The 21,680-nt window shown below is 41.3% G+C and overlaps 1 protein-coding gene across 2 annotated transcripts in view; it reads left to right on the forward strand.

Annotated features, from left to right (window-relative positions):
- Positions 1-21,680, forward strand: part of itpr3 (inositol 1,4,5-trisphosphate receptor, type 3) — a 310,992-nt gene that overhangs the window by 65,316 nt on the left and 223,996 nt on the right. For both annotated transcript variants that reach the window (XM_063065549.1, XM_063065550.1), the window contains exon 3: positions 21,302-21,423. In XM_063065549.1, coding sequence (XP_062921619.1) covers positions 21,302-21,423 — 122 coding nt within the window. The remainder of the gene's footprint in view (positions 1-21,301; positions 21,424-21,680) is intronic.

Raw genomic sequence — 21,680 nt, forward strand, 5'->3', positions numbered from 1 at the left:
TTTATTATATTGAGACATTGGAACTTCCGGTTGTTTATCATTTTGTTCCCTTTTCCAGGAGAGTGACTGATGGACTTCTTCTCCTTTTCCTTCCCATATATTTATTGCACTCCACACACAACCATTGATACAAGTATTTACAGGTCAGAACACACGATCAGGAGAAGATTTCTTGTTTCTGAATCATTGTTCTGATGGTTCAAACCTGTAATACTTTTATTAAGGCCTTCATGGAAGAAATATCAGACAGTATTATTTACAATCGTGAACAATTTAATTGCATTCCAAATATGAACCACACTTTTAAGAATTGTCTTTGTTAGAGTAGTTCCCAGGGATAAATGATGACATCGATTCAATTCAGTTTTGTTGATTCTGAAGTGGCTGATAAGGCTTATATGTGAACTATTGACTATTCCCCAGTGGGTCAGGAAATGGCTGACAGGACATCTGATGGGTGGTTTATGTGGAGATAACTCCTGTTCTCGCAACCCCCAGTGCTATTCTTAATGCTCCTTTTCCATTTCGAGCCAGTCAGTGGGGATGTTGCATTAATCAAGGAGAGTTTCAGTGCATCCCTAAATCTTTTCCTGTGACTGCCTGATAATCTTTCCCCATGATAGAGCTCAGAAAAGAGCATCTGTTGCTGAACTCTGGTGTTGGCATGAGACATGTGGTTTGTCCTATGTAGACAACAGGTTGCAATTAACGCCTGAGTTCTGGGACAAAGCTGGTTTGCTCATCCTTCCATTGGGTTTGAAGGATTTCGCTGAGAAATCCATATGCATCGAATCTGAGCTAAGTTGGAGGCTGAAATTCCAGAAGTTGCAAAGTAGCTGCAAATAAGACAAAATAAAAATTGCAGAGAAGTAATATTAACTTTTCATTCATAAATTATTTCTCAAAGGCAGTAAAAATATTTATTTTCATTCCTACTCTTCATGGTGTTTTCTTGTAGTCCCTGTTGGCAGCTGGATTGGGAAGAGAGTGGGATGGTGCAAAGCAATGATGGCCTGATGTTTGGAACTGTTTTACATCATTTTGCTGGGGAAGGTGTGACTCACTCAACTTAATCCAGCCTGACAGCTTGTCCTACAAACTTGATCCTTGTCACCCAAATACCATAAATATCTTACTCTCTCTCTCTCTCTCACACACATACACACACACACACACACACACACACACACACACACCCACCCACCCACATTCTGTCACTCTCCATTTCTGTCTGTCTCTCTTTCAGTGTTTGTGTGTGAGAGAGAGTGCATCAATGTGTGAGCGAGAGAAAAAGTTTGCGAGGAAGTAGCTCATGGAGATGTGATTTTTTTTCTAACCCATCATCAGACTGGTTCATTGATACTTTGAAAACCTGTGGCCAGATCACAGAGCTTTATGGGGTACCATGAGTCATATCCTGTTAATTAGTTGCTTTTCCAGCTAGGCCTGTTTCCTGTCAGTGGTGGCACAGTGATTAAGTTACTGAACTAGTAATCTGCAAAGACTATATAAAGTATATATATGGATGTTCAAATCCTACATTGACAGCTATGGAATTTAAAGTCAGCTACTCATTAATAATAGAAATCATAAAGCTACTTGATTGTTGTATAAAAAAACACCTTCAGTATTGTCTGTCAAAGTAGAAAATCTGCTGTCCTAAAATATGCAAGTGAAGTTACAAGGTAGTAAGGATCTGATTCTGATATGTTACTCAGTCCTGAGGAAGGGTCTTAGGCTGATATGTTGACTGTTTGTTCATTTCCATAGATGCTGCCTGATCTGCTGAGTTCTTCCAGCATTTTGTGTGTGGAGTTGGTAGAATTCTTCCTTTCAGGGTGAACACATCACAACTCATTCTTCTGTCTGAAAGATATTGCTTTGTTTGGTTTCATTATTGATTGAGTTTAGAATGATGTATGTGGATTTCTGCCTATTGTTTTCATTGAATGCAATTATAAATTAGATAGATTGAATCAGGGTTCTGAAGTTGTTGAAAGTCTGCTGGGTAGTTACTTTGTTATTGTCATTTAAAAGTGCTTTGTATTTGAAAGATCTCTGGAGAGTTAGTTATTGTGAAGCCATGCACTTACCATTTTATGAACAAGAATGTGATAGATATTCGCTTCCAGGCCCAGGGGGTGTCACGTTTGCTAAGCCTGCTTTCTGAACACAACAGCTGCCACTTGTAAGATAAATGTCTCTAAGTAAACTTCCAACTAATATTGCTTTGTTTAACTTCTGGTCATGAATGGGAATCAGCCTGCAGTTCTCAAAATGTAACTTGCAAGCAGTAATCAGCTTGAAGTTTAAAAACAACTATGCAAACATTCTTTGTGTATACAATAGCAGATGTTCTACCTGTAGAAAGCTGATGTAGCTCACTACACTTGGTTTATTACCACTTAAAGAGATGCAGTATAGGTTGTTTAATTTGGCTTGTTGGAAAACAGACTAACTGACTAAGTTGGTTATTTCAAGGAAGCTTGCAGACCAGATGGTTACAACCATTTGGCATATCAAATAACTGATGTATTTATAATTGGGATTTTATGTACTCAAAGAATTTAGGATTACAGTATTACTGTAGCTGGGGTCTGTGTATCCAAAAAGCTATTAGATCATTTGTGTAAAAGGGATCATATATGCGTGAAGCTACCCAAGTGGCAGAAAGTGGATATAAATGTAGAAAGCAGTTCAGGATTAAATGGAATGTGGTAAAGGAACATCAAGAGAAAAGATGGAAGAAACTTGGGGTGAACTAGAATCCATTTCTCTGTTTTTGGTTTCTGTGACGGACAATTCGTTTGTTTGCATCGTTGGTATGTCTTTTTAGTTTATTGTACCTGTGTTTTGGAAATCCTTTGTGTTTTAGAAATAGTTTGTAATTTGAAAATCTTTGAGATAGAAATCCTCTGTGAGTTTTAAATGTGCTTTAAGAATGTCGTTTGGATTTAAAGTGTATCACTGAAAATAAATAAACTGTGTTTTAAACTACTGTGATAGCTGGAAGTATCTTCTCCTTTGTAGGGAGAAAAGACCCACACTCAAATAGTAGGTATTGCTAGCTAAACACACCATGGAGAATAAACAGGGAAGTAAACTACTCTTTGAATACAGGGCAGTTACAGTATAATCTTCCTTCAGTGAGAGTACTCATGGCTATTTATATCTGATATGACTTAAGGTCTGCATTTGAGTTGAGAACTGTGTAGTCAGCAAACCCAGTACCAACACAAGAAGTTGAGGCTAGTTGACCCAATGTAACATTCGACTCCATGCAAAATAAAGTGGGAATCTTCATTCATTAAAAGTTGTTGCTTTGAAACTTTGATGTTGAATTGTCTTTTAAAATTAATGGCTAAACAATGATTGTTGCTGTCAGGCTTCTCAATGCACTCAATGATATCGGTTAAGGAAGATCATTAGAATGAAAAGAACCATGACCGATTCTACAGAGCTGCTTCTTCTTATTTTTCAAATGTCTTTGAACTGTAAACATCAGTGCCTTACTTTTAAGTTCTAGAGTCTGTTGTGTTGTAATTAGTTGAACAGAATACAAGAAAAGCGTGCCTGCACAGCATATTTGTGCACGGTGAAGAAATGATTTTTTTCTGGCTACTTTTCAAGGGAGTATCCAAAGAAGAATGTTCCTGTTGTGTGCTAAGTGGTTGAAAGAAATCAATTCACACTAAATGAGAAAATGAATCCCTTGGCTGGAATGTGGGAGAGGTCGCTGTTGTAACTGAAAGGATTTGAGAAGACATTTGAATGGGTTCTCTTTAATCTTCTGGTTATGTGGCCACTGGAAAATAAACAAATAAAATTTAATTCCCTGCTTGCCTTTATCAGATAAATATTTTGGCTTGGTGGCCAGCACCTAATCTTTCATCATGTAACTCAAGCACTGCCGGAAGTAAAAAAGAACAAAGTATATCATGTTCACATTTTGTTAGTTGTGCAAGATGACAAAAGAGTTGACTAGCCATAACAAGTAAGCACTAATGTTGGGACCATACTACGCCATAGCATGGGAGGGAAAAAAACTCTGTCTTGGTGGATGGCTTTGTAAATCACAGGCCCTAAAATAGCCAGTCCTCTCAAATATGTTCTTCTTTATGATCTATCCTGTTTCAAAGTATTCAATTTTAACATGTTTCAAGGAAGTGATTATAGGATTGACCAAATGCTCATCGAAATGTTCTTGGTTTTAATGAGGAAATTGGTGGACGGAGGGGTGGGGATGGTGGGGGTGAAGGCAGGGAACTGGAGAGTTCAAAATTCAAGGTAATTTATTATCAAGGTCACCATATGCTACCTGAGATTCATTTCCTTGTGGGCATTCACAGTAAATACAACAAAATGTAATAGAATCTATGAAAAAATGCACATAACAATTGTTGGCTGTATCTTGGGCAAGGATAAGTTTGAGTACAGAGAGGAAATTAAGAACCTGGTGGCATCGGATGAAGACAATAACCTATCCCGCAACGTCAGCAAGACGAAGGAATTGGTTGTTGACTTCAGAAGGAGTAGCAGACTGCATGACCCCATTTACATCGGTGGTACGTAAGTGGAACAGGTCAAAAGCTTAAGTTCCTCGGGGTCAATATCACAAATGACCTGACTTGGTCCAACCAAGCAGAGTTCACTGCCAAGAAGGCCCACCAACGGCTTTACTTGCTGAGAAAACTAAAGAAATTTGGCTTGTCCCCTAAAACCCTCACTAATTTTTGTAGATCCACCATAGAAAGCATTCTTCTAGGGTGCATCACAACCTGGTATGGAAGTTGTCCCGTCCAAGACCGGAAGAAGCTGCAGAAGATCGTGAACACGGCGCAGCACATCACACAAACCAATCTTCCGTTCTTGGACTCACTTTATACCGCACGCTGTCAGAGCAGTGCTGCCAGGATAATCAAGGACATGACCCACCCAGCCAACACACTTTTCGTCCATCTTCCCTCCGGGAGAAGGCTCAGGAGCTTGAAGACTCGTACGGCCAGATTTGGGAACAGCTTCTTTCCAACTGTGATAAGACAGCTGAATGGCTCCTGACCCGGATCTGGGCTGTACCCTCCAAATATTCGGACCTGCCTCTCGGTTTTTTTGCACTACCTTACTTTCCATTTTTCTATTTTCTATTTATGATTTATAATTTAAATTTTTAATATTTACTATCGATTTGTAATCCAGGGAGCGGGAAGCGCAGAATCAAATATCACTGTGATGATTGTACGTTCTAGTATCAATTGTTTGGCAACAATAAAGTAAAAAGTAAGGTAACAAGACTGACAAAGAACCTATGTTTAAAGGACAACAAACACTGCAAATACAAAAAGAAAAAAAACAAAACAAAAAAAGTAATTATCAAGAACATGAGATGAAGAGTTTTTGAAAGTGAGTCTATAGGTTGTGGAAACTGTTCAGATTTGCTGTGAGTGAAGTTATCTACTCTGGTTGAAGAGTGGAATGGTTGAGGGGTAATAATTGTTCCGAAGCTGGTGGTGTGGGTCCTCAGGTTTCTGTACTTCTTTCCTGATGGCTGTAGCAAGAAGGGGCCGTCACCTGGGTGGTGGGCATCCTTAGTGATGAATGCTGCTTTCCTGCGGCAGTATTCCTTGCCGTGATGCTCAGTGGTGGGGATGGCTATACCTGAGATAGACTGAGCCGTATCCACTAATTTCTGTAGGTTTTTCTGTTCAAAGGCATGAGCTTTTCCATACCAGGCTGTGATGAATACTCTCTACTGCACATTTATAGAAGTTTGTCAAAGTTTTAGATGACATGCAGATTCTTTGCAAACTTATAAGAAAGTACAGATGCTGCCGTACCTTCTGTGTTATGGTACTTAGGTGTTGGTCCCAGGTCGGATCGTCATTAGTGATAAATGCTGAGGAATTTAAAGTTGCTGCCCTTCTCTGCTCTGATCCCCCTCAAAGACCTCCAGTTTTCTCCTCCTGTAGTCAATAATCCACCCTTTGGTTTTGCTGACATTGATTGAAAGGATATTGTGGCAGCTCCCATTCAACCAGATTTTTCAATCTCCCTCCTATTTATTGATTTGTCACCAACTTTTGTTCGGCAAATAACAGTAGAACCATCAGAAAAGAAGAACAGCCCCTTGTGGTCCGTCTGTGCAGATGGTGATTATGGAGGAGATATTGTTGCCAATCTGAACTGACTGGTGTCTGCGGTGAGAAAATCAAGGATCCAGTTGCACAAGAAAGTATTGAGGCCCTGGTCTTGCCGCTCAGTAATTAGTTTTGAGGGGATGATAGGATTCAGTGCAGAGCTGTTTTCAATGATGAGTATCCTGATGTATGCATCTTCACTGTCCAGATGTCCCAAAGTTGAGTGAAGAGCCAATACAGCAGGAGTGGCCAACCTTTTACATTCCATGTGTCAATTTTTTCACGCATGAGTTAAGATGCGCCATACAACTCTTGTACCCCCATTCAATTCTTGTAAAAATATGTTAATATAGAACTTGTGAGTGAAAAAATAGCATCTGAACTCGTGCGTGAAAAAATTGATGCATGGAATGTAAAAGGTTGGCCACCTCTGCAATACCGCATCTGCTGTACACCTGTTGTGAGAGAACACAAACTGAACCAGACCCAAGCTAATTCACAGGCAGGAGTTGATACTTTTCATCACAAATTCTTGAAGCACTTCATCACAGAGGACATAGCTGCCATTGGACAATAGTCATTGAGGTATGTTACCATGTTCTTCTTGGGCACCAGTATAACTGAAGCCTGCTTAAAGCAGATGGGTATTTCAGATTACCAAAGGTATCAGTGAGCACTCCAGCACATGTCTTCAGTACTCGGTAACGTAGCCTGTCTGTGTCAGAGGTACAGGCGGAATGATTACCAACATCTGCAGAATCTCTTGTGTTTATGATTTATGAGGGAATGATTTATGGAATGATTAGATTGAAGTGCCTGAACAAATGGGTACAGAGAACAGAGTCAGCATGTGTTATAGAAAAGAGATGGTCATAAGGAAGAGTCTGTGGATGATCAAATTTTAATTGGAATAATACATTTCATTTGGTACACCAATACACCTTGTTAATATGAATTTCTAATCAGCCAGTCATGTGGCAACAACTCCGCAGAAAAGCAAGCAAATATGATCGAGAGTTTCACTTGCTGTTCAGACAAAACATCAAAATGTGGAAAGAATGTGATCTGAATGACTTTGACCATGGAATGATTGTTGGTGCCAGAAGGGGTGACTTGAGTATCTCAAAAATTGCTGATCTCCTGAGATTTTCACACACAACAGTTTCTAGGGATTACAGATAATGGTACAAAAACAAAAAAAAAACAATGAGTAGCTGTTCTGTGGGCAAAACTGCCTTGTTAATGAGAGTGGTCAGAGGAGAATGGCCAGACTGGTTCAAGCTGACAGAAATATGACAGTAAATGAAATAAACTCATGTTATAACAGTGATGTGCAGAAGAGCATTTCTGAATGCACAACACATCGAACTTTGAAGTGGATGGGCTACAGCAGCAAAAGACTATCTTTATTAGGTACTTCCTGTACCTAGTAAAGTGGCCACTGAGTGTAAGGTGATAAATTTGAAGTGAAGAATGTTGGCAATGAGACAAATTTTTCATTTTGCCAAGAATTCTGACAGACTGCAAAGCAAGAAGTAAATGCATATCTCTTTCCAAGGAAAACATTCATTGACAAAAATTCGATTTGGAATTAAACATGAATTAAGGTAGAAGCTGAATTTTTAAAAAGTTTAAATTATTTTAAAATGACTGAAGTCTTGAAACATTAAATTATCCAATTTACAAATGAGTTGTTTCCAGAAAGTTATTCAGGCCTAATTATGTCTTTGTATCTCTGAAAATGTAACTACACCACTTTAAAAATATGGAACATTTGTGGTGCTTCTTTTCTAAGTGGGAAGAATATGTAAAATATGAAGTTCTGGTCAATTGATTGAATCAACATTATTTGCCTCAGAGGAGGCTGCAGATTGCACACTGTTAAGTCAGGGATCATTATTAACAATTTCTTGGTTTCTATATTTCATGCTGGATGCATAGCCTCTGAAAATTGTTCATTAACCGCCTCCAATATTTGTTGATAGTCTTGTTATTACTTTCACATAAATTCCAGGTCAATGTATTTCATATTTGCCAGGATCAGAATCAGTTTTTCTATCACTGGCATATGTCATGATGCAGCCAATTGGAATGCTCTCCACAGTACATCTGTAGACATTTGCGAGTGTTTCTGGTGACATACCAAATCTCCTCAAATTCCTAATGAACTATAGCCATTGTCTTGCCTTCTTTATAGCTGCATCGATATGTTGGGTCCAGGTTAGGTCCTCAGAGATGTTGGCACCCAGGGGCTTGAAACTGCTTACTCTCTCCACTTCTGATCCTTCTGTAAGGACTGGTATGTGTTCCCTTGTCTTAGCCTCTCTGAAGTCCACAATCAGCTCCTTGGTCTTACTGATGCTGATAGCAAGGTTGCTGCTGTGACACCACTCAACTAGTTGGTATATCTTGCTTCTGTATACCCTCTTGCCACCATTGGAGATTCTGCCAACAATGGTTGCATCATCAGCAAATATATAGATTGCATTTGAGCTGCACCTTGCCACACAGTCATGAGTGCAGAGCTCACATCCCCGAGGTGCGCTGGTGTTGATTTTCAGCGAGGTGGAGACATTACTTCCAATTCGCTTCAGTTATGGTCTTCTGGTTGGGAAGTCGGGGGTCCAGTTGCAGAGAGAGGTACAATGGTTCCAAAGCTTTTTGGTTAGAATTGTAGGAATGATGGTGTTAAACACTGAGCCAGCATTCTCAAATAGGTATATGTGTTGTCCAGGTGAACCAAGACTGGGTGGAGAGCCAGTGAGATCAAATCCAGGTCCTTGCTGAGGCAGGGGTTAATTCTGGCCGTAACCAACCTCTCAAAGCACTTTATCACTGTAGATGTGAGCGCTGCTGGACGATAGTCATTAAGGTAGCTCAGACTGCTCTTCTTCAGCACTGGTATAATTATTGCCCTTTTGAAGCAGATGGGAACTTCCAACTGTAGCAATGAGGGATCGAAAATGTCTTTGAACACCCCCACCAGTTGGTTGACACAGGTTTTCATAGCCTTACCAGGTACTCCATCAGGGCTTGTTACCTCCGGTCGTGTTTCACAGACTGATGTCACTCTGCATGTTTTCTGGCCTCTGAGTAGGATTGGATCGTATATTCCAAAGTCAAATGCTCATGAACAGTTTTTGATAACATTCACACAAAAATGTTATGTCACTTAAGAGAACTGCTCAGCCTCAGGCTTGTTTTTTCACCTCCTATGTTTTGAAAGATGCCATAAGCTACCAAAAGCAAGTCAATGTCCCAAAGCAAATAAAACAAAAATTGTTCTCTGTACACATTGGTTAAAATTATGTGCTTAGACACCAACAAATGCAGCAAAAATATAGAGATCTAATGACCTCCCAGATTTCTGGTTGGTCTAAGAATATAATATGAAAACCATACAGCAAAGGTTAATGTTACCAGTTGAATATTACTTGCATTCTAAGGCATGAATGTTTGTGATTAGAGGAATTTCCTTTGACGCCTCAGTTTTTGAAAAAAAAATGGGTCCTGCAGCTAATTTGTAATTTTTTTCTAGTTATGCTGCTTTTCTGTACAAGAGTTTAGATGGTAGTGATAGGCCTTCTTGTTATAAAAATAATCTTATTAGCTAAGAATAACTGTAAATTTATAATGCACACGGAAAAGGTTGGTCCTTTCTATTTTTTGCTATGAATAAGCAACTGCAAACTCATAAAGACAGCAATCTGATTCTTTCCTGTTACAGTGCAGCTTCCGAAAGAAACAGCTTTGTGAGGATTTAGATAATCATTTGCTTTTCCGCCCTCGGACAGAAGAACATTAAACATGTCAAAAGTCCTAAACTAGTGTGGAAATGAGAAATTCAATAAATCATATCAGTTACAGTCATGCTGAATGGATGTGTCTCCTGGGAAATGGAAAAGCTTTAGGTATTAATTGATGCACTGTTAAAAATGTATCTCAGCAGCAAGCAGATTGTGGAAGAATGATCTGATTAGATAAGTTCAATATCTTCACTTGTTGAGAGTGAATTTGGTTTGCATCATACTTACACCTGTAAAATCATATTCATCAGCTCCTAGTTCTATTTTTTTTTATTCCCAGTGCTTTTAACTAAAATGGGTAATGTTACACCAATAGCATTAAATGAACAAAGTGAGCATTCGACTCAGTGAGTCCATGTTAGCTCTTTGAAAGAGCTATCTAATTAGCTTATTTGTTCTTTCTCAGATTTCTTCCTTTGAGTGAATTCCTTACACCTTTACATTCTAAAATTTTATAACATACTGTGCTTAAAAAGAATTTTTCTCATCTCTTCTTTAACTACTTGGGTTAGTGATCCTCCTCACTTCTACAAATTGCTTCACAATTTTGCTCAATTTGGTGCTTGTCTAATGCCCTTCCATTTATTTCCTTTGGCATCTTATATTGTTCTCATTAAACTCTCATTTTGCCTGATTAACAGGTGAAATGACAGGCTTTTTGAGCAATTTCCTCCTGGAAAAGGAAGGAGTGAAAGCATTCTAGCAAGAAATGAATGACTGAACTTCATCGAAGTTAACTTCAGAAAGAAAAAAAATTGAAAATGAATGCTATTAAAGACCATGAATCCTGAGGATTTGATGACTTCCTCTGAGGATTTCAAAGGAAATTTTTTTTTAAAAAGATGCAGTTAATTTAGCCATAATCATTCAAAACATCCAAGGAAAGTCAAGAACTGTTGTTTTAGACTGGGAAATTGTGAATTTATCTCCATGCATTCAGAAAGCATCTAGGAAGTGAGAGATCCTTTTGTCAAACATATGTTGATGAAGTTATTTGAATCTAATTAGGAACAGAGTAAGCATTGCTACAGGTTTGAAATCTTTTGGAAGAGTGAACATGTATTCATTAGGTTAAAAATCACACACAAAAGTGTGAGAATGCATCAATAAGTTTTCCTGTGTTGGATCATGCCTGTTGAGAAATTGGCTTGGTTGCTTCCAAGCATGATACATATTGGAACACTTGTCTTTTTTTATGGTATCAATTATTAGCCAATGTTCCATTGCACAACCACATTTCCTCTTTGATTGGCATAATTTTGGGTGGAATTATCTAGGAATAATTGCAGAACAGCTATTAATGCATCCTGCTTACTTTGACATCAGTAAGTCCAATTGGAACTCACTACAAAATCCCATTCCAAAGTTCACGGAGTGTGCTTAGAATAACAGGGAGTGCTCTCTTTTGTGCTTTTAACTCCGGAGGTGCTCATTCAACGGATGCCTCACTGGTGATATTGCTGGCAGCACCCCATTTGTTGGAGAAGTTCATAAGGAAATAATGTGCCCTGCTGATTGACTTGGGAACCCTAGGATATAAAGACCTATTGAAAAATGACTCTTCCCATAGGGTCTTCTGAGATGCCACATTTTGTATGAACCTTTCTGAAGAATAATGCATTCACAGTCTGAGATTTTCCATGACTGCCACGATATGTGAATGGACCTTTGTCCACACTTTCATGCCCCCCATCCGAGGATCCTCACCATAGGATCATTTTAAGCTGCTACAGTAGTGCTACACAGTACTACACACCTTGATTCACAGTACAGCATCAGGGAGCACTGTACTCGCACAGGAATGAGTTCAGATATTTTGTTTTTGGTATTTAACAGGGAACATCTCCTGCTTTGGGATTTGTCAGCATTTCTGGCTTCTCACGAGTACAGCCAGCTGTCAGATTGGCCCTTTAGGGCTTTTCATGAGCAAGCAAAGTTTCTGTTCGCTCTGAACATTGGGCAGCAATAGCGTTGCTGTCTCTTAGTTCCGGAGAGCCACATTTGAACATGTTCTCTGTTAATGTGTGGAGTTTTTGTTTCTTTCCATCAATGTGGCTCTCCCTGGCTCTTCCTGTTTCCCTGCTCCTCTAAAACGTATCATGGTCAGCAGTGAAATATCTCCTTGGTGTAGGTAGGTGGTGAGAAAATCAGGGTGAAGCTGACATACCTGACCCTGAAATAAAAGAGGAAAGGTAACAGAGAAATAAGTTGTGGCACAGAGCTACTGTGCCCAGGATGTGGCTACCACATCCATGCAGACCATTGGGCACCATGTGTATTAATCCAGCATTTGGCCTGTAGCCTTCTCTTGCTGGTGGATTTAAATGCTCTCAGCAACTCTGTTTCCACCACCCTCTCGGGCAGTGCATTCCAGGTACTCACCACTCTGCATGAAAAAAGTTCCCCTTAGATTTCCCCCTCAGAGTGTTCTTACTATTTTCTGCATTTATTTCAGATCTTTAATACGTTGCTTTTGTATTCCCCCAAATATATTGGAAATTAACCTGATAAGTTTGTTATATTGCTTCTCAAAAAAATTTCATCTGATCAGTACGTACATAAATGCTAAACCTCCAGAGGTCTATTTTAGTTCTTTCAGGCAAATAAATGTTCTGGCAATTAGCAACTATGATGAAATAGTGCACAGGAACAAACATTTCAGACAGTCAACTCCCACCCACTCCCAGATTCTGTCAAACACATATATACTAAGGGCAATTTACAGTGGCTAGTTAATCTCTACGTCTTTGGGGTGTGGGAGGAAATGGCTGCACCCAGAGCAATCCCATACGGTTACAGGGAGGGAGTTCAAACTTCACAAGGGGAGCACTGGAAGTCAGAACTTGAATCCGCATCTCTGGCGCTGAGGCGCAACTGTTGGATTGTTCTGAGAGCTAACAGAAATCTTGATGGGCCAAATGGCCACCTTCCATGCCGTAAGGAAAAATGATAAAATAAAGACAATTATTACTGGGACTTCATAGAAAGGGTTTAGGTAGGTTATGATGTTGAAAGTGGATCATTGCTGAGGTTGCTGTTGTTTTGAAGAAACATGTAATCTTCCTTTGATGAGTTAAGTGCCTGTAAACGAGCCCTTGGCATACTTAGTAGAAGACAATATATCAGAGGAGCAGAATTTCATTCAGCCCAACGAGTCTGCTCCACCATTCCATCGCGGCTGATTTTCATCCCTCTCAATCCCATTCTTCCGCCTTCTCTCCATAATCTTTCACACCTTTACTAATCAAGAACATATCAGCCTCCACTTTAAAAATTCCTAAGGACTTGCATGCCCACCCTCTCAAAGCCATCCATTGTAAGGAATTCCACATATTCACCACCCTCTGGCTAAAGAAATTCCTTCTCATCTCTGTTCTAAAGGGATGATCTTGTATTCTGAGGCTGTGCCATCGGGACCTAGACATGCCCACTATAGGAAACATCCTCTCCACGTTCACTCTGTCTCAGTCTTTCATAGGATTCAATGAAATCCACCCCCTCGTTCTTCTAAACTCCAGTGAGTACATTGTGGTTGTACAGTGTACCAACGGAAGGGCAAAATGTGGTTGTGTTCAACACATCTTTCAAAATAATAAACATTGTCTTATTACAGTTGATTGCTGACATTTTTATGTTCATACACCAGGAAATGCAGACTGCAGTGTATTCTGTGTTGGTCATGAAGAGAGAAGACATCCCGTGATAAAATCCGACAAATATCATAGGGCAGCATCTTTTTGGAAAATACTTTTCACAATTTATTGGCTTGGTTGCACTGAATTACATTAGCTGTTGGTTTTAGCCACAGCTCAGTGGTAACAATCACACTTCTTTGTGACAAATTTTAAGTTACAGTTCAGAAAGCTGAGCTAAAAATTTGGTTTGGTACCCTGCTGCGGTGACAGAATTTAAATAACTGCTTTTTTTCTGCACGATCAGACAAGCATTTCCTAGAAATGCATCCATTTTGTTAACACTAAAATATTCGGCTTGAATTTCTTTTAAACAGTTTTGAAACAATGTGATGTCGTATGTAGTAACTTCTACTTTCTTCATGCCCAAAGAAACAACTTTATCTTGAACGTCAAAACTGATATGTATATACAGAGGCTTTCACAACCTGTACGGCATGGGAGGAATACTATATAAAAAGCACACCAAGAGTAAAAAGAACGGAAATAAAAACCCCCATTATCCTAATTAGTATTAACTTACTTTTAATAATGCGCATCTACCATGACAAGAAACATCTGCCCATAAAAGGGCCAGCAAAGTCCAAATGTAGCCTAGACCAGGGGTGGTCTGGCCACTCCCATGGGTGCAAAGGAGCTGGTGGTGGCATATTCTGATTAGTCTGACATTGCGTGCATGATTTTACCTTGTTCTCCAGATCCTGATCCATTCTTGGCCACCAAACGTAGGGTCTTGCAAGGCTTTTCATTCGAGACACTCCTGGGTGAGCCTCATGAATTTCCTCCACAATCTGTGAATGGCCAGGGGGAGGCACGATGACCCTCGCCCCCCAGAAAATGCAGTCATCCTGCAGACTGAGTTCTGTCTTGCGTTTGGCATAAGGCCTCAGTTCCTCTCCTTCCACGACTCTGGGCCAACCTTGTAAAAGAAAAGTCTTGACTTGGGACAGGACTGGGTCCCTCTCTATCCACTGCCGATCTGGGGCTCCCTCACAGGTGTCTCTGACAACCTCTCCAATGTAAACACAGTCTCTGGAGGCACATATGTATTAACAGGTGTCTCAGGTAAAGGTAGTCGACTCATTATCCTCACTTGCTCTGTACACTATAGTGTACCGGTAGGCTGACAATGTAAGAGCCCAATGCTGTATCCTGGCTGAGGCTAGCGGTGGGATGCATCTAGTCTCACTGAACAGGCTCATCAGTGGTTTATGGTCTGTATAAATGGTAAATACACGTCCATAAAGGTACTGATGAAAGTGTTTGATGGCAAAAACAATGGCCAGACCTTCTTTGTCTAGCTGTGAATAACCCTTTCTCAGCAGCTGTCAGGGTATGTGAAGCAAAACCAATAGGCTTCTCTGAACGGTCCTCCATTACATGTGAGAGAACTGCCCCAACTCCATAGGGCGAGGCATCACATGCCAGGGTGATCTCCTTGTCTGGGTCATAGTGAACAAGCAGCTTCGCTGAGTGGAGGAGTTCTTTCACTTCCTTGAAAGCTTTCTCCTGCTCTTCACCCCACTGCCACTTAGTGTCATTGTGAAGCAGCTTATACAGTGGGGTCAAAGCCCTTGAGAGGTCAGGAAGAAACTTGCCATAATAATTCATCATGCCTAAAAATGATCTGAGTTCTGTGACGGTCTTGGGGCTTGGACCTCCTTAATAGCTCTCACTTTGTCCTCCACAGGGCAAAGCCCCTCAGCTGTGATCTTGTGTCCCAGGTAAGTCACACTCGATGCCAGGAACACACATTTTCCACGTTTCAACCACAGCCCTGTGTCTGAGAGCCTCTTCAGCACCCATTCTAAGTTAGCCAGATGCTCCACCTCCATAGCCCCCGTGATCAAATTATCATCAAGTTACACTGCTACGTGTGGAATCCCCTGCAGCAAAGTGTCCATTGTCCTTTGGAAAATGGCAAGGCTGGACGCCACTCCAAACACCAGGCAATGGTACTTGAATAATCCCCTGTGCGTATTAATTGTGACGTACTCCTTTGAATCCTCGTCGATCAGCAGCTGTTGGTAGGTGTGGCTCATGTCCATCCTTGTGAACAGCTTACCCCCTGACAGGGTCATCCACCCGTGGCAATGGGTACTCCTCCAGCCTAGAGACCTGATTCACCGTAAGCTTATAATCCCCATGTATCCTCACCGTTTTGTCTGCCTTCAAAACTGGAACAATGGGGGCCGCCCACTTTGAAAACTGGATGGGCTCAATAATAATTCCAGCTCCTCCTCGATTTAGCCTTTCATGGCATAGGGCACCGACCTGGGCTTAAAAAAACGTGGTCTAGCCTCAGGGTCGACATGGATTTTCACTGTCACGCCCTTCAGTGTTCCCAGCTCGTCCCTGAAAACGTCACTGCAGAATGTCCTCCGTTGTGTATGCATACTTAATGTCATGCCAGTTTAGCCAGATTTTGCAAAGCCAATTGCGATCCAAAAGACTGGGCCCCCTGCCTTTAACTATCACTAGCCTGGCTTCAGCCTTCTGACCCCCGGCTGAAATGTCCACATATAACACCCTTAAATGAGGTATGGGCTGCCCCGTATAGGTCTTAAGTTTGAGCTTTGACGGTCTAAAGGGAGGCAGGTTGGACCCCCATGTCCTCCTGTAGGTCTCCTCACTAATGACCGATGCAGTAGCCCCTGAATCAATCTCAAACTTAATGTCCTTTCCCCTCACAGTGACTGTGGCATAATATGGTGCAGGTGGTTCCTCATCTGTTTCCATTGCAAACATGTCGTAGACACACGCTGCCTCTTCAGCTGCTTCTTCTAGATGGTGTGTGGCTGCCTGAGCCTGTTGAGCTTTCTCCTGCCCAGGCTTAATCTTACCCTTTGAACTTCTGCACTTTTTAGCTAAGCGTCCCTTTTTGCTACAAGCATGGCAGACAATGTCTTTGAATTTGCAATCATTTGCGTAGTGTGTCCCTCCACACCGGAAATATTCCACCCGCTTTGCCTGTTTACCAGTCTCCCTCCTGACTTGGTGCACTGCTGCCGACTGTGACCCCCCACCATGTCCTTTCTGGATATCCTTGACATTATTAGCAGCCATCTCCATGCCTTGGGCAATCTCTAAGGCTTTCTTGAAAGTCAACAGTGGGGTTTCCACTAACAGGCGGCGTTGTATGCCGTCATTATTAAGTCCGCATACCAATCTATCATGGGGCATGTCTTCCAACACGGCTCCGAAATCACAATGCTCCGACAGCTGCCGAAGCTCGGCCACAAAATTGGCCACAGACTGACCTGGCTTCCTGAAACGGCTGTGAAACTTACACCGTTGGACTATCACAGAAGGTTTCGGATTGTAATGGTTCCCCACGAGCTTGACCAGTTCATCATATGGAATGTCCCCCAGTTTCCGCGGTGTGGCTAAATTTCTTATTAGCTTGTAAGTCTTCGCCCCACACACACTCAGGAGAATAGAATGCTTCTTAGCCTTCTCCGTAATTCCATTAGCACAGATAAAGTGTTCCAGCCTTTCCTCATACTGCGGCCAGTCCTCCGTTAACTCCACAAATTCACCAATAGTCCCAAACGTAGCATCCGAACGTGAGGCCCCTTATCGGCACTGCTGCTCCCGCTCGAAACGTGCTGACACGTCCACAAAACCAATTCACCTTGTTGCCAAAAATATGTACTAACTTCTACCTTGAAAAAGGCACACTCGACAACTTCATGCCCAAAGAAACAACTTTATCTCGAATGTCAAAACCGTTATGTATATACAGAGGCTTTTACAACCCGTACGAGATTGGATTTGGTCCTCCATGGCTTCCTAACTGCAGGATCATTCCAGTGTGCTGTGCAGATCTCTGCTATATCTCAGAATTTGCTGCTTATCTCCAGCAGGGGAAAGGTCACCCAAACTCCACGATCAAAGAGAGAAGACTTGTCTAATTCTGCTCCCCACCCCCAAACCACAGAGACAAGAAAAGTGGGCATGAACATTTGCCTGCATTGCAAACTTGCCTGAAGTTCAAGCATTCAGATACTTGGCTCATTTCCTTATGGAGCCCCAGTCAGGAGCGTGACTGTAGCTTTGAGTGGTCTCCATAGCCTGTTGAAACACAAAGAACATGCCTCTCCACTCTATGTTCCATTGTCACAGCACTCGGTCAGTGAGTAGTGATGCATCTTTATTGCTGGAAGAAGGCTGTAGATGGTATGTGTCTTTAGGAGCTGGGTGCAATGCTACTGACTGACTACTATGCGAATAAACAGCACATCAGTAAGAAATGCCATCCTAGTTTTAGCACAGCGTCTTAAAGAAAGACCTGATAACACTGTTCTGTGAACCCTTCAGTTGAAGAGATCTTATTCTTTACTCGATGTGACACCAAGTGCTGCTTTAACACCAACAGGTGTAGAGTGATTCCTTAGCTGCTATATTAGAGTGTAAGTGATTTACAGTTTGGAGTCCTTCAGCCTGCCAAATCCACAACAACCAATTTAATTTCCCCAATAATCCCTTTTTTTTAAAATTCCCATTAAATTCTATGAGATTCTACCTCCCATTTACATACTGGGGCAATCTAAGTTGCCCAGTTAACTGCCCAACCCATACATTTTTGAGATCTGGGAGGAAATTAGACCACCTGGTATAAGTACACAGGGAAATCGTACAAACTCCACATGGACAGCGCTCAAGGTCAGGATGGAACCGAGGTCCCTGAAGCCATGAGGCAGTGTCACTCAATGTTCTTTTGCTGGTGCATTGTAGAAACATAGAAACATAGAAAATAGGTGCAGGAGTAGGCCATTCGGCCCTTCGAGCCTGCACCCCCATTTATTATGATCATGGCTGATCATCCAACTCAGAACCCCGCCCCAGCCTTCCCTCCATACCCCCTGATCCCCGTAGCCACAAGGGCCATATCTAACTCCCTCTTAAATATAGCCAATGAACTGGCCTCAACTGTTTCCTGTGGCAGAGAATTCCACAGATTCACCACTCTCTGTGTGAAGAAATTTTTGCTAATCTCGGTCCTAAAAGGCTTCCCCTTTATCCTCAAACTGTGGCTCCTTGTTCTGGACTTCCCCAACATTGGGAACAATCTTCCTGCATCTAGCCTGTCCAATCCCTTCTGGATTTTATACGTTTCAATCAGATCCCCCCTCAATCTTCTAAATTCCAACGAGTACAAGCCCAGTTCATCCAGTCTTTCTTCATATGAAAGTCCTGCCATCCCAGGAATCAATCTGGTGAACCTTCTTTGTACTCCCTCTATGGCAAGGATGTCTTTCCTCAGATTAGGGGACCAAAACTGCACACAGTACTCCAGGTGTGGTCTCACCAAGGCCTTGTACAACTGCAGTAGTACCTCCCTGCTCCTGTACTCGAATCTTCTCGCTATAAATGCCAGCATACCATTCGCCTTTTTCACCGCCTGCTGTACCTGCATGCCCACTTTCAATGACTGGTATATAATGGCACCCAGGTCTCGTTGCACCTCCCCTTTTCCTAATTGGCCACCATTCAGATAATAATCTGTTTTCCTACTTTTGCCACCAAAGTGGATAACTTCACATTTATCCACATTAAATTGCATCTGCCATGAATTTGCCCACTCACCCAACCTATCCAAGTCACTCTGCATCCTCTTAGCATCCTCCTCACAGCTAACACTGCCACCCAGCTTTGTGTCATCCGCAAACTTGGAGATGCTGCATTTAATTCCCTCATCCGAGTCATTAACATATATTGTAAACAACTGGGGTCCCAGCACTGAGCCTTGCGGTACCCCACTAGTCACCGCCTGCCATTCTGAAAAGGTCCCCTTTATTCCCACTCTTTGCTTCCTGTCTGCTAACCAATTCTCCATCCACATCAATACCTTACCCCCAATACCGTGAGCTTTAAGTTTGCACACTAATCTCCTGTGTGGGACCTTGTCAAAAGCCTTTTGAAAATCCAAATATACCACATCCACTGGTTCTCCCCTATCCACTCTACTAGTTACATCCTCAAAAAATTCTATGAGATTCGTCAGACATGATTTTCCTTTCACAAATCCATGCTGACTTTGTCCGATGATTTCACCGCTTTCCAAATGTGCTGTTATCACATCTTTGATAACTGACTCCAGCAGTTTCCCCACCACTGACGTTAGGCTAACCGGTCTATAATTCCCCGGTTTCTCTCTCCCTCCTTTTTTAAAAAGTGGGGTTACATTAGCCACCCTCCAATCCTCAGGAACTAGTCCAGAATCTTAACGAGTTTTGAAAAATTATCACTAATGCATCCAGTATTTCTTGGGCTACTTCCTTAAGCACTCTAGGATGCGGACCATCTGGCCCTGGGGATTTATCTGCCTTCAATCCCTTCAATTTACCTAACACCACTTCCCTACCAACATGTATTTCGCTCAGTTCCTCCATCTCACTGGACCCTCTGTCCCCTACTATTTCTGGAAGATTATGTGCTCCTTAGTGAAGACAGAACCAAAGTAATTATTCAATTGGTCTGCCATGTCCTTGCTCCCCATAATCAATTCACCTGTTTCTGTCTGTAGGGGACCTACATTTGTCCTTACCAGTCTTTTCCTTTTTACATATCTATAAAAGCTTTTACAGTCAGTTTTTATTGTCCCTGCCAGTTTTCTCTCATAATCTTTTTTCCCCTTCCTAATTAAGCCCTTTGTCCTCCTCTGCTGAACTCTGAATTTCTCCCAGTCCTCAGGTGAGCCACTTTCTCTGGCTAATTTGTATGCTTCTTCTTTGGAATTGATACTATCCCTAATTTCTCTTGTCAGCCACGGGTGTACTACCTTCCTTGATTTATGTGTTCCATTTCCAAAATATGGTCCATCAAATCCATATATAAAAAGCTTTGGAAAGAAGTGGTGAAGTCAATTAGTCAATTGTAGAGAAATCATTATGTTCTCTGAGTACTTAATATGTCAATAACCCTGACTTTAAAAATATATTAATCTGTGAAACTTTGTGATGCAATTGTGTAACTCACAATTTCCTCACTGTACAAAGATGTATGGCTTTGCAGGCTTTCTGTTCTGGGTAGTTGAAGGTTAGAACTGTGTATGTGAGGTACTAGGATAAAAGCATTGTTCTCTCATGGCCTGACCTGATAACAGCACTGAGAGTATATAAAGAAATAACAAACTGGTACCAGACTGCTTAACCCAGTACTTTTGTCATGAGATTGAGAGATAACCTGATGGCACTGGAATAGGAACACAATTCTCCCTTTGCAAATGGTAGAAAAGCCTCAGAATTTAAATTCTGATCATGCACAATAGTTAGTTATAACACATTGACAGCACAAGAGGCAACAGTGATGCCAGTGAAATCTCATGGAAGCAGCTTGTTTATTCATTAAATGTGAATTGACTTCCACTCTTGTTTCCTGCTTGAACTCGTGTTTCTATGGCAAGAATTCACAATAACAACCTGTTTAGAAAGTTTAGGAAGAAAAACCCAAATGTGGATGCAGCTGGAAGTCTATGTATATGTAATTTAGTGATGCTAATTTAGTTTCCTGACCTTCACTGAGAAAGGGGGAGATACCCAACAGTTCAATATTTCCTCAAATTAAGCCAACTGAGTTTTGTAACAATATTGAGAAATATTCCTTAAAAATCTCAGTGATTCTTTTAGATGTGTTAATTATCTAAGTTTTACTTTTGTTTTTGCAGATTGCCTTTTCAAAGTTTGTCCTATGAACCGCTACTCAGCTCAGAAACAGTACTGGAAAGCAAAACAGGCAAAGCAGGACAAAGAACAATTTGCAGATGTTGCATTATTGCAGAAGCTTCAGGTGAGGTTTTAATACCTTATATCTTTCTGCATGCATGGTATCTTTTGAGCACCCTATTAGAAACATAAAAACCTACAGCACAATACAGGCCCTTTGGCTCTCAATGCTGGCCCAACCATGTACTTACTTTAGAAATTACCTAGGGTTACCCATAGCCCTCTATTTTTCTAAGCTCATGTACCTATCCGGGATTCTCTTAAAAGACCCTATCATATCCGTCTCCACTACCGTTGCTTCTGGACAAATGGTTTGTTTTG

This window comes from Mobula hypostoma, chromosome 13, assembly GCF_963921235.1.
Source record: "Mobula hypostoma chromosome 13, sMobHyp1.1, whole genome shotgun sequence".
Lineage (NCBI taxonomy): Eukaryota > Metazoa > Chordata > Chondrichthyes > Myliobatiformes > Myliobatidae > Mobula > Mobula hypostoma.